Source organism: Stegodyphus dumicola, chromosome 12, assembly GCF_044657685.1.
Source record: "Stegodyphus dumicola isolate Sdum_Otavi_A_Nest chromosome 12, ASM4465768v1".
NCBI classification, from domain to species: domain Eukaryota; kingdom Metazoa; phylum Arthropoda; class Arachnida; order Araneae; family Eresidae; genus Stegodyphus; species Stegodyphus dumicola.
This window is the reverse complement of record NC_140779.1, coordinates 100153374-100166551: the sequence shown is the minus strand read 5'-3', so window position 1 is coordinate 100166551 and position 13178 is coordinate 100153374. Positions and strand designations below refer to the sequence as shown.

Genomic DNA, 13178 nt, shown 5'->3' with positions numbered 1-13178 from the left:
TATATTTTGATAAAGACTAAAATATTTCGATATATAAGTGTACTTTTAAGAGTTTTCTGGAAAATTTATAGCCATACCTACTTTATCATACATCCGTTTAAACATACCACTTGTTTCTGCCTGAGTAAAAATGAACAAGCAACAAAATGCTTTGAAAAATTATTTTTACAGAAGAATTTCCTTTTTCTGTTCCTTCCCCAATCCCAAAGCTAAGTATGCAAGAATAAGCCCTTCTTAAAAAGACTTTTATGAATCAATTGTTTTCTTTGCATTTTATGAATTGATTTCTGAAAACTTGTAGTACAATTACATAAATGTATATTTACTGCAAAACTGCAGCTACATATATTTGAATTACCAATAACTCTGCAGCATGCTACAGGAAGTCTGGAAACAATTCTCTGCAGAAGTTTATACCACTAGACAACCTACCCTGAAAGATAACAATAGCGAAACATAGGAAAATTTGGCCTCCTAATTAATAGTACTGTTATTTTGAAAAATACTCTCAATAGGTTATTTGATGACTTTTAACTATATAGCCCACAATGCAAGAGTAAGAATAATAATAAAAAAAAAAACTCAGAAATTAAACATTGGAATTTTTCAGGGCAGTATTTTTAACTTTTCAGAATGATTTCTTCAAATATTCTCACTCATGTTTCTGATGATGGTTTCTTCATAAACAAACAACTTTAAAAAATTTTTAGAATGGAAAAATAGATGTTGATTGCTTTGCAGGGGTATATAAATATTTTCACTATAAAAATTTTACTTGCACGTTATAAATTAAGGATCCCAAATGAAAATGGATATATAAAATGTTTTCTTATGCAATATAATTTTCTGGTTAAACTCTAATGTGCATAAATATAAGAAGTGAATAATGAGCTATTAAAGTGAGGCAATTGGTGATATTCAAAGTTAAATAATTATTTCTATCGTTATCTCCGACTAAATATGCAATTTTTGACCTCTTTTTTATTAAAAAGAACAAATATTAACAATATGAACTTCTACAGCATACAACATCTAGTATTATAATTCAGGAAGTTCTATTTTGGCTATGATAATATCATATTCTACTAATTCCAGTTCCAACTTGATAATTTTTGTAATCTTCTGGATCTAGAACTACTTCTTTTGTATTGTCTATAGGAATTACAACTTGGGATAATCTATCACCATTTTATTAATAAAAATGAGCACAAAATAAAAGGAACATTTATTACATATATTTAGATTTGCAATATATGTAGTTACTCTCATTACAAATCAACCACATGAAATTCAGAAGTATTGTTGGGAGTAAAAAATCAATGTTTCGATGATTATGGCATCATTCTTTCCTCTATATTAGAAAAAGAATCATCTCATGACAGCTACACAATGAAACACCTTAGGTCAATATTTAAATAAACTTCATTCTTGTTTTGGTATTATTAAAAGCATTCTTACCTTGTGCTGAAGAATGGATTTCATTTAAATGTTTCAGTTCAGCTTGGAGGCCTTTCAGCGTATTTTCAACAAAATCTAGTTTTTGCGACACAATCAAAGCACTATTTTCTAACCTACAATGTAATAAAACTAATGACTAAAATATATTAACAATTAATAGGTTTTATGAAAATGATTAATAGATAGCTGTTAAGTAGAAAGAAATGATTATTTTTCCTGTTTGGATTTTCAGATATTCCAATTTTATTTACAAAGCATAAAATTAAAACTTTTGAAAGTAGTTTTATATTATTATCATAATAATCACACTGAAATAGATCCCATTCACATTTTAAAGAAAATCCTAACAAGTCAAAATCCAACACGAGCAGAAGTTATCAGCAAATCTAAGCATGCTAATTAATTCAAAATATGACTAATTACAACTGCAGTTCTATTCAAATATTTTTAAAAAATTTAATAATTAAATTAGCTTTTCTCCATAAGCCACGTGGATAACTGATGTAAGAGGGAAAGCTTTTTTATTTACTGTATTTCATTTCAATAAATAAACCAAATGGATATCTGATGTAAGAGAAAGCTTTTTTGTTTATGGTATTTTATTTCAAGATATAAGCCAAATGGATATCTGATATAAGAGAAAAGGCCTTTTTCATTTACTGTATATTATTTCAACAAACAGCCCTTCCCCCCCCCCGTCCAACCAACAAAATAAATCATAAATAAAAATTAAAGACATTTTTCTTAAACAATGAAACAAATGAATTTTTTATTTGTTTAAACACATAATGTGTTTCTATTTCAACTAATATAAAATATATTAATTTTTATTTAGGGTTGCCACTCAAACAGGAGAATGAAATTCCCTGACTTTTTCAGGTTTTCCAGGCATGTTTAAAGAAAATTCCAGTCTATCTACGTAGTGCGCGTTGGCTGCGCTGAGAGGTAAATTAATTATGGTTCCACTAGAAAACACAAAAATTTTCCAATTATATATGACTTATCCCCAAATAATTACTATTATAACTATAATAGGAGTTGTTTTCTCCACTGAAGATTGAGATTATAATCTACCCAATCTTGATTAACACGTTGACTGCCATGCGCATTTTACGTGGTTTGCCCATGACATCAACTTCAAATTTTTATTATGCGATGTATATTATGTTGAAATATTACCTACAGAAGATAAAGCGAGTTATATAATTGTGCTTAGCGCATTTTTCATGGTGGGGGTCACCGGTGACACCCCAAGATTCTGCATAGACTCCAACCTTCAGCAAACCTTGTCAGTAGTCAACGCGCGAACAACATTTTTACAACTTTGAAAATGTGCGCGTAGCGTATGTTGTAATTAACCATTCATTAATTTTAAATTAATAATTAATTGTAATCAATTTTATTACATTTAAAATCCATATACATATAAAACTGAATAATTAAAAATATACCTTGTAAATTATATGCACATTTAATTAGAAATTTTCTTTTAACTCCTCAAGCATTCACTAATAAAAAGTACTTCAAATCACTACTAATCATAGAAAAAATCAGAAGCTATAAATCATATCTTTATTCTGGATATGATTTCTACAGGGAAATAAAATTTAAATAACCAAGAATGATACATATAAGTATTAAACAAAATACGCATAATTTATGAATGCAAAGATTTATATGTAGCATGCTTAGCAAGCTTAAATTCTGATTTTGAGAATGTTTTTTTATAACACAGTTCTTCATTTGCCTGCATATTTATTTTTTCAATCAAAACTGCTTCAAGAGTTTTAAGACCTAAATTTGGTCGAAATTCCGTCTGATTTTTTTTAACAATAGAAAAAATTCTTTCGCAAGCTGCATTTGAATGAGGTATTATTAAGACAGCAAGCATTACAGAAGGCAATACTTAGTATTTAATACACCCATTCATATTTTTTAATTTGGCAATTTCTCCCCATGCTATATCAATACGCAAATCTACAATTTCTTTCAAATCATCTACTTGATACATGGAAAATTCAATTTCTACTTGATTAAGACATTTTTCATCAATAATGGATGGAAAAGTATTCATCAAGTAAAGAACAGATGAAAATGAGACTTCAGTTCTCAAGTTGATGTCAGCAACTTCAGCATGTTTTAGAAATGGATCACTCAGTGGAAATTTATCAATTATATATGAACATGCAAGTTACAAAAAAAGCTCGCACAGAATTGAAAAATGATTTCACTTCACTTTCATTCAACTTGGCATTTTTTAAATATAGTCTTGTTTCCGCACCAATCACTAAATTTTCATTTTCTTTTTGTTTACTATACTTCTGAAATGGAATAGACGTTAGAGTAACATCTTCATTTTCTTTAGAAATTACTGATGGTTTTACGAATCTAACAAATAAATTCATTAAACGTTCAAAAAGTTCTCTTCTCAATTTATGTATATAAGGAGCTTGTTGTTGCAAATTAATATTTACTGTTATAAACAAAGGCAAAGTATTTTTCAAAAATAACAAGTACAATTTGGTGGTCGGTGACTGTAAAATCTTTTTAATGTTTTGCAATCTCTTTCCTTCATTCTCACTGTTATCTGGTTTATCTCCAAAAAAATTTATCACAGCATCCCACTGTTCCAAAATCCTTGTTATAGATTCTAAAAGAGACAACCATCTCGTACTGCAATATTTCAAAATTTTATGAGATTTTGCATTCTGTCCCAAAATTTGTTGAGCAACTTTGAAGCTATGCTTCCGTTTCGAACTTTTCTCCAAGTAAAAATATATATCTATTATCAACATTTCAATTTCTGAGCCAATTAATTTTTCAGTAGCTTTTTTTGCAGTTATATGCAAGAGGTGGCACGGACAACCTCGGGTGATTATACTTGGTTGATGCATTTTGATAAATGATGCTACACCTTTAAACTTTCCAATCATATTACTAGCATTATCTGAAGAAAATGATAAGCAATTTTTCCATTCTAAACCTTTGTTTTTAAAGTTTTCATTTATACAATTAAAAATACCTTCTCCTGTATTATTCGTGCATTCTAAAATAGAAATCAATGAAGTAATTATCACTCCCTTTTCTTTACTGTAGTATGTTATAACCAATGGGTACAGTTTGTTATCATTGTTATCATTACTTCCATCAGTACTTAGAGAAAATGATGTACTGCACACTGATTTTATAATATCAGCAACAGTATTTTCTGCAAGCGTTTTCACAATAGCAGCAGTTTTGGTATGACTGCAGCTAAATTTTTTTGCTATGGCAGAATCCGGAAACATTGCTTTGAAAAGCTCTTTGGAATGATCCGAAACAGAAAGCGGTAGATTATGTTCAATTAAAAAACAAACAAAATAGCATTCGGCTTTTATAGGATCTGTTTCATCATCTTTTATTAAGAAATTTGTTATTTCTTTAGATTTTACGGTGCCAAGTTCTATATGCTTTTGAGAAAACACATGCCGTTTACAGTCATCTTTTCCGCCATGAGCAACTGAGAAGTCTTTGTTGCATACACTGCAGTGTGCGTGATTCACAGAAATTTCGGACGCTTTAATGCATGGAAATTCTGAAGAATATGAATCTTTAAACTTCTGCTTTGATCATTTTGGCTTCTTCGTTCGAGGCAGCATTATGATTAAAAATCTTTCACCTGATTCACAGTTCACAAGACACACGCTAAGCTCTCGCCGTAAACTACACAATGCAGCCGAATGCAGCCTAAACACGCATCAGCGAGGAACCTGGGAGACAGACAATTGGGTGGAACTATTGATAAGTCGTTAACGGTTAGAGTTACTGATCTACGATTGGCTAATTCTTCAAAACTAGGAACGCACTCAACACGTGATATATGATAACACGAGTATTCAGCCAATCATCGGATGAATTAGTTGGTTCCGTTTTGCGTACTGGTTCTCCTGCTCTTGTTTCTGTAAAATCCGTAGTTTTTTCCATACTTTTCGTAGCTCGTAGTTTTTCATGAATTTCCGTAGAAACTACGGAGAATCCGTAGTAGTTGGAGTCTATGGATTCTGTAGGTAGAGCATTATTACGATTTATAATTTAAATTTTTACGATGTATTATTCTTCAAACCATTATAGTAACAATGACACTATCTAAAAATTTATCAGTATCGATATTTACTCTAATTATGTATTTTACTATTGGTTGCGTCTGTGGTCCCCCCCCCCCCAATGGCAGTCAACATGTTAAGAAATGTCTTTATTTGCAGACATTTTGCAGCTAAACAAAAGAAAGAACTCTATTTAATGATATTTTTAAATAAATTCAAGTATTTTATATTTATTTAGCAGCATGAATAAGCAAAAAATATACGCATTAAATTTCATCATGGCGTGTCATCATATGCTAGAATTAGTTTCAGGAGTATGCCAGAGAAAATTGCCTAAAATTTGAAAGTATTATGAAATAATAATAAATAAATTTATAAGAAAGAAGTCTCATTATTAAATGATACAAATAGCATTAAAATAAATTACTTAAAGATTAAAAATTGAATTACAACAATCAAGAAATATGGCAATTATAATTATATTAAATGGATGACTGACCTAGATGACTGATTATTATTACTGCAAAATGACAAATAAAGCATTTATTAAAAAGAAAATATATGATTTTGTTGTAAAATCCTAGTATATGGTATGGCCTTGGCATGATTTTGAAAATTGTTGCCAACACCAAAATGACCCGCTTAATTGCCATCATAATGTCACCAAATCTTGTGTATACCTTATACTAGGATTAAACCGATTTTGTTTTGCACGAGAATGGGAAAGTATTTTCTTTAGTTCAATATGCACTGCAGATGCACATGCAAATCTCTCGATTCTAGAGCTTACTGGAAACCAAAACAAAGTTGCTAGAAACTTGCTTTTGCCTATCTGAAAAACAATCTGATTGGAGCTGCGAAAACTGGCTCTATGCCGGCTGCCCAAATGACGCTCACATAATACATAATTCGCCAAGAAAGTGATCACTGGCGTAAAAATAGCTTTTTGGGGGATCTGCATGTAAAATTTCCTGTTTTTTCCAGATTTTGTCTAAGATATTTAAATTCCCTGATTTTTCCTTGACGTTTTTAGTCAATTTTCAAATTCCCTGACTTTTTTGCGGTTTCTCAGGTAGCACGACAAGACTGTTTATTACACACATCCTAAAATTAAACCCATAATTTCATTTCCATTTTTATTGTGCTAAAATTAAATAAAAACTTGTCATTAATAATAATTTACTTAAAACACAATGCATAACTTATTTCTATATAATTAAACTAATACTATATCATCAAATAAAAGAAACTGTACATTAATTTTACTTTATTTAATATGCAGCATACTGTATACAGTCCCTGAAAGTGCTAAAAAATTATATATATACTATATATATATATACAGAGAAAGAAAATGCTTGGAAAAAATATATATTACCAATTCATTTTCAAAAAAACTGTGACACGAAACTACCAGTGTTTCACTTATTTTACAAATTGAAAACTGCTACTGAGTGAACAAGTTTGGTTCATGAGCCAAAAATGCTTTGAATGATGAATGGTGTCTGTTACAAACACTCAAGTCAGCAACACATGACTTTCAAAGGTGTTTTGAAGTAACCTATGACATTAACACTTGATCTTCTGGAAAAATCCTTTTAATATTTTCTACTACCTAACTCTCATTTTTAAAGCCTGGCAGCCAGTGACCCGACAACCATGACTTTGGGCTGGAAAAAATTATGGCCAGACTGAGTTGCAAGGCATAGACTTTGAATACTTTGCCACTTAGGAATTTTTATTATCTATTATATTGTCTTTAGATAAGTCAATGGGATAAGGAAGATAGTAATAATGGCATTGAAAAGTTATTTAGAGGACAATACAAATTAACTAAGTTAGAAAGAATTAAGACTTCAGAAGCAGAAGCAAAAGGCAATTGTGAAAGAAATGCCTCAGAAGAAGAAAGAAAAAAGAAAATGATCCTAGTTCTCTGATAAGTAAAATATATATAACATAGGAATAAGATCCAGTTTTCATGCAGCAATATCACCCTGATTAGGCAGTAGCAAACTACAGCATAAGAATTTTCAATAATAATGTCCATTTCACTTTAAAGAAACATTTTAAAATGTGCATACTAACAAATCACATCGGTCAAATTTTGAGTGAAATAGAGGCCCAGTGAGTTTCATACTAAATTACAGACAAAGGAAAAATGAAAGAAGATGCCCCTTAAAAGAGAATTACTGGATGTTTTCATGGAAGGAAATTTTACATCCAAACAATAACAGCTTTCTCATTATTTTCATCTTTCTTTGTACACACTCCTTTACAAAAGCACAGTTAATACTTTACAAAAGCACAGTTACACACTCCTTTACAAAAGCACAGTTAAAGTTTTTATTTATTTTATCTGTTTAAAACTGTGTTTGTCTTATATATATATACATAATATTTACTGCTTTTTATTGTTTTTATGTTATGGAACTTGTGAATCAAGTACTGTTCAATCACTGGCGCAGGAACAAATTAATCCATGTTGCATTACTTTTTATAGAAAATTTTTTTGGAGGGGGGTTTATGAACAGCCTCCAAAAATGAATTAAGTTCGTGAACAGAGGTTTAACTATGCTCTGAAAACAGCTAGGTAATAACACTGATATTTTATACAAAGCATGCTCCATGAGCATTTCCCACAAATTTTTTGAATAGAAATATATTTCTTCTTTCTATTATGTATTTATAAAGTCTAAGATTTTATAAGCCATTGCATCTATATTTCTCAATATTTCTTTTTTGAAAAAGAAAAAAAATAAGCAAAAATAAATAAATAAATGAAACACTAAAAAAATACATTTTCAGATTTTTCAAGTAACATACATGCATTGGTACATAAGACTTCATTAATATTTATGCATATGATCTGATGAAGCATTTGATGTTTTATAAGTTCTTTAAAACTATCATTAAATCAATGACAATAAGTATAAAAAAATCTGATGTGTACACCACATGACTTCCTTGTACGGAATATTAAATTATACGCATTTTTTCTTGCATTTTATTTAAACTTATTAGATTGAATTAAACCTACGGTTGATCTTTAGATTATGGTAACTTGGCGATTTTTTGGCGAAAATTTAGCGACCAACTCTGCTACAGCAATCCTCTATTTTTTTTTTTTTTTTCCGCCGCCATTTTGTCTTCACGAAGTAAAGACATATTTCTTTTCTTTTTATTTACACTTTTTCCAACAATCTGCTAGCCGAATTACACTTATGCTAGAAATTTTATGGAACAAAACTGCTTAATCATGACAAATATTAACTGCAAAATTGGGAAAAAGTGCAGAATCGCAAACTCCTTGCCGCATTTTTCAAAATCGCACATATACAGTAACCATGTACACGTCGACTTATTTTTACTTAAAAAAACATCCCAGAATTGCACAAAAATGGCATTGCGCACACTCTTGACTTTATCCATCTACACTGCTATTTTCTCATAAATTACAAAAATTTGCACGAAAATGCAGGAAAATTTTGTGAATCTTTAAACTTGGTAAAAAGCACATACATGAAATTACCTGATCGTGAAAAAGTATATACCCTATCCAAGGATGAACATTTCCACGTATAATATAAATAAAATATACAAAAACTTTTACCTCTAAATCAGTGTTTCTTAACCTTTCTAGCAAGTTGCACCCCATTGAATCTGAAAATATATCTCCGCACCCCATTGAAAAATGTGTTTTAATTTTTTTAGTCTAGAAAAATACATTTTTTGCGAAACTTATTGTTTATTGAAAAACATTGTACATTTTATATAAATACAAAACAATATTATTTTTGTTAATGACTAGTCTGTTTTTTGTTCATTATACTGGCGAAGCGAGGTTCCCTTTTTGAAAGACATAAGCTTAAGTCATGACTTGCATTTAAGCGATTTCTCGCTTTAGTTTTTATATGCAAAAGTGATGAAAATCCCATTTCGCACAAGTAGGTGGTAGCAAAGGGTAAGAGTAACTGCAGTGCTCCGTTCACCAACTCTGGATAACGTTGTAACTGTGAACACCAGAATTGTTGCAATTCTAATTGTTCGAATTTCATTTGAACATGTCCACTTGCACGCATTTCAATAAGTTGATCTTTCTTCAGATCACTATCATCCATCAAATTTAAGTCAAATAGAAATGGATCCAGTATCCATCTCTGAGTTTTGGTAATATTTCCGGTAGAAAAATATCCATTGAATGATTCGCTCAATCGTCTCAAATGTATTACAATGTCGGGTATAATTGTATTCTTTTCATTTTTTGCAATAACAGAATCAAGCAAGGGAAAGTTTGCAAAATTCCCCTTTTCTACTCGACATATCCAAATTTCTAATTTTGTGATAAATGAAGATAATTTTTCACTAGATATTATTATATTTATACCAAATCCTTACATTGATAGATTCAATTCATTTAAATGGCTAAATATGTCTGCTATGTAGACTAGCCTCAGCATTGCATCATTACTCTCAAAATCTTTTACTAAATAACAGTTTTGACTAGTCAGTAATTAAATAATTTCCTCACGCAATTCAAAAACTCTGTTAAGCATGCGACCCTTAGATAACCATCGTATTTCGGTGTGATATAGGAGCACGATATGATCAGCACCGATTTCTTCGCAAAATGCGATTATTAAGCGCTCGCCCTCGAATGTATTTTACTACATTTACTGCTGTAGTTAGATGTTGTTTTAAACTTTCTGGCAATGCTTTCGACGCAAGTGCATGACGATGCAACATGCAATGCGTTATTATAACTTCCAGTAATTCTTTTTTCATGTGTGAAAAAAACCTGAATTTTTTCCTAACATTGCTGGGGCTCCATCAGTGCATATTGAGCCAATCACATTCATTGGTAATTGATATTTAGTAAAAAAATCTTTGATGCGATTGAAAACATTAATTTCTCTCGTATTCACCTCCAGTGGCTCACAAAATAGAAATTCTCTATCACCTCTTTTTCCTTCACATACCTGACAAATACCAAAAGTTGGCTACAATTATCAACATCAGCTGATTCATCGAGTTGCACGCTTATTTTTAGTTGACTGATTTTTATGTCTTTAATTACTTGCATTAAAATATCTTCACTGAGATCTTGTATTCGCGATCGTATAATATCATTCGATAATAGAATCTGTTGGATTTTTTTATGTACTTCCAAATCTAAAACTGTTTTAGCAATAATCAAAGCAGAAGGTTTAATCAACTCTTCAGCGATCGTATGAGGTTTCTTTCTTTCTTTTCTTTTTTTTTTTTTTCACACAAATATGCCACTTGATATGACGCTTCTAATAAAGGTTTTTGAATTGCTGGTCCGCACAATTTTAGGATAGTTCCATTGGTATCAAACCGAGCCTCCTTTGACTTCACGGTGTTCATACTATGCGCTTTTTCGCCACCATGCAGATTGTTGAAATCATCTAATAACTTTGATGGTTTGAGATTGCTGTTTGAAAATATCTTGGAACACAAGATCCATTGCGGTCGTTGCGTGCCATCTTTTTCGGTTGTGCAGGTAAATCCATAACGGGCATACTTATTCCATTGTCATTTTTTTGACATAACGGTGTTCACTATAATCGATTTAATTATTTAGAAATAACGTAATAAAATATATATAATGTTCTTACGTTTGTAATATCACCGAATCCTATTCGGCTTGAACGGGCAATTAAGAATGTATAGTCTCAAGAGGTTTCTGGACAAGTCAGAATACACAATACACATGTCGCAGACACCATAGTTGACTCGACTCAACCTAACACAGGCGCAGTAGATGCAGATACAAATCTGTGAATCCGTAGATTCCATTGGAGTAACACATATTGAACTCAGCACATACGCAAGCTGGGATAACGTTCTCCGCTTGTATTCCCACAAAATGTTTTTTCTTTTCTCCGTCACCTAGCTGCCTGTTCGCGTTCGTTTGTAGCGTTTCATGCCTTTTCGTAGCGTAGTATATACGCCCATCGGCACCGGCTCTTTCCTGTGTCTTTTGCTGATAAGTGAGCTAAGGGCTACCAATTTTTATGAGCTTCAGTATTGGGGACACTATTGCTGATTTCAAATATTTTATTATAAGAAATTTAATAAATGATATTTAATGATTTTCATGGTTAGGTAGGGGCTTTACCCGCACCCTCAAAAATACATTCCCGCACCCCTACCCCCGGTTAAGAACCACTGCTCTAAATTATCTATTATAAACATCACCAACGAATTCATAACAAAACATTAAAAATGGTTACAAATACTTAGTCTCAAATATTTAAATTATTTTCATGCACGTTTATTTCCACTCAAACGTATACCAAATTGCTACAAACATATAATTCACAAAATAACTATCATTTAATTAAAATATAATTAAACCATGTACACGTTGACTTATTTTTACTTAAAAAACATCCCAGAATTGCACAAAAATGGCATTGCGCACACTCTTCACTATATCCATGTACACTGCTTTTTTCTGATAAATTAGAAAAATTTCATGAAAATGCATGAAAATTTTGTGAATCTTTAAATTTGGTAAAAAGGACATATATGAAATTACCTGATCGCGAAAAAGTATATACCCTTTCCATGGATGGACATTTGCACATATAAAATAAAATATCCAAAAACTTTTACCTCTAAATTATCTATTATAAACATCACCAACGAATTTATAACAAAACATTAAAAATGATTACAAATACTTAGTGTCAAATACTTAAATTCTTTCCATGCACATTTACTTCTACTCAAACGTATTCCAAAATACTACAAACATATAACTCTCAAAATCACGATCATTAAATTAAAATATAATTAAATTAAAAAGCACTACTTAAATATATAAATAAGCACATACATTAAATTAATAAAAATTAGCTTACAATCCTAATTATTTTAAACTAAATCATTGCTAATAACAATTTTCCAATAATACCATATTAATTTATTTACTCTTTAATTTAGAACAATGCATAAAAATAATATCCTCAAATAATTAAAAATACTAACTTACCTAATCTTCTACAGAATCTTGAGTGCATGGCGGATTACAAAATGTCCATTTTCACCAGGTTTCTTGAACCGCCATTCAAACTTATCTGTAATATCCTTCGTTTCACACAATCTCATTTCATTCCCACATATTGGACATTCATACTTATCCGCAATTAAGCAATTCTTTTCAATTACACATAAACACAATAAAATTTCGGATTTACTTTATATAGGGCCATGGGATCCAAATATTAAACAACACTGTTTCACAGAACATAGAATGAAACTACTGCTATAAAGTACAGCAGATATTTTTATAAATATACCCCCTTTTCCGATTAAAGAACAGTGATTCGTCCATTAATCTCACATGACATATCTCATGATCTCTCATTTTCCTCACACAAAATAATGCATAATCCGAACTGAGTACTTCTCACATTATTCCCAAAGTCCAAAGTCAGATATAACCTTTATTGCCTCCAAAATGTCGCCAAACTACCTGTTACCATATTCCAAAGATCAGCCAAACCTACTTCGCCGACAGCGCATAAACCACAATAGAATAAATGCATTCTTTAAAATTCACTTTGTTTACCATAGCGACACTCTGGCGCTAGGTTTACTTAACAGTATTAT

General features: G+C 30.8%; 1 protein-coding gene across 5 annotated transcripts in view; it reads right to left on the bottom strand.

The window, feature by feature from the left end:
• Positions 1–13178, bottom strand: part of LOC118192081 (uncharacterized) — a 177589-nt gene that overhangs the window by 22053 nt on the left and 142358 nt on the right. For all 5 annotated transcript variants that reach the window (XM_085806738.1, XM_085806737.1, XM_035362982.2 and 2 more), the window contains exon 18: positions 1459–1571. In XM_085806738.1, the coding sequence (XP_085662864.1) occupies positions 1459–1571 (113 nt within the window). The remainder of the gene's footprint in view (positions 1–1458; positions 1572–13178) is intronic.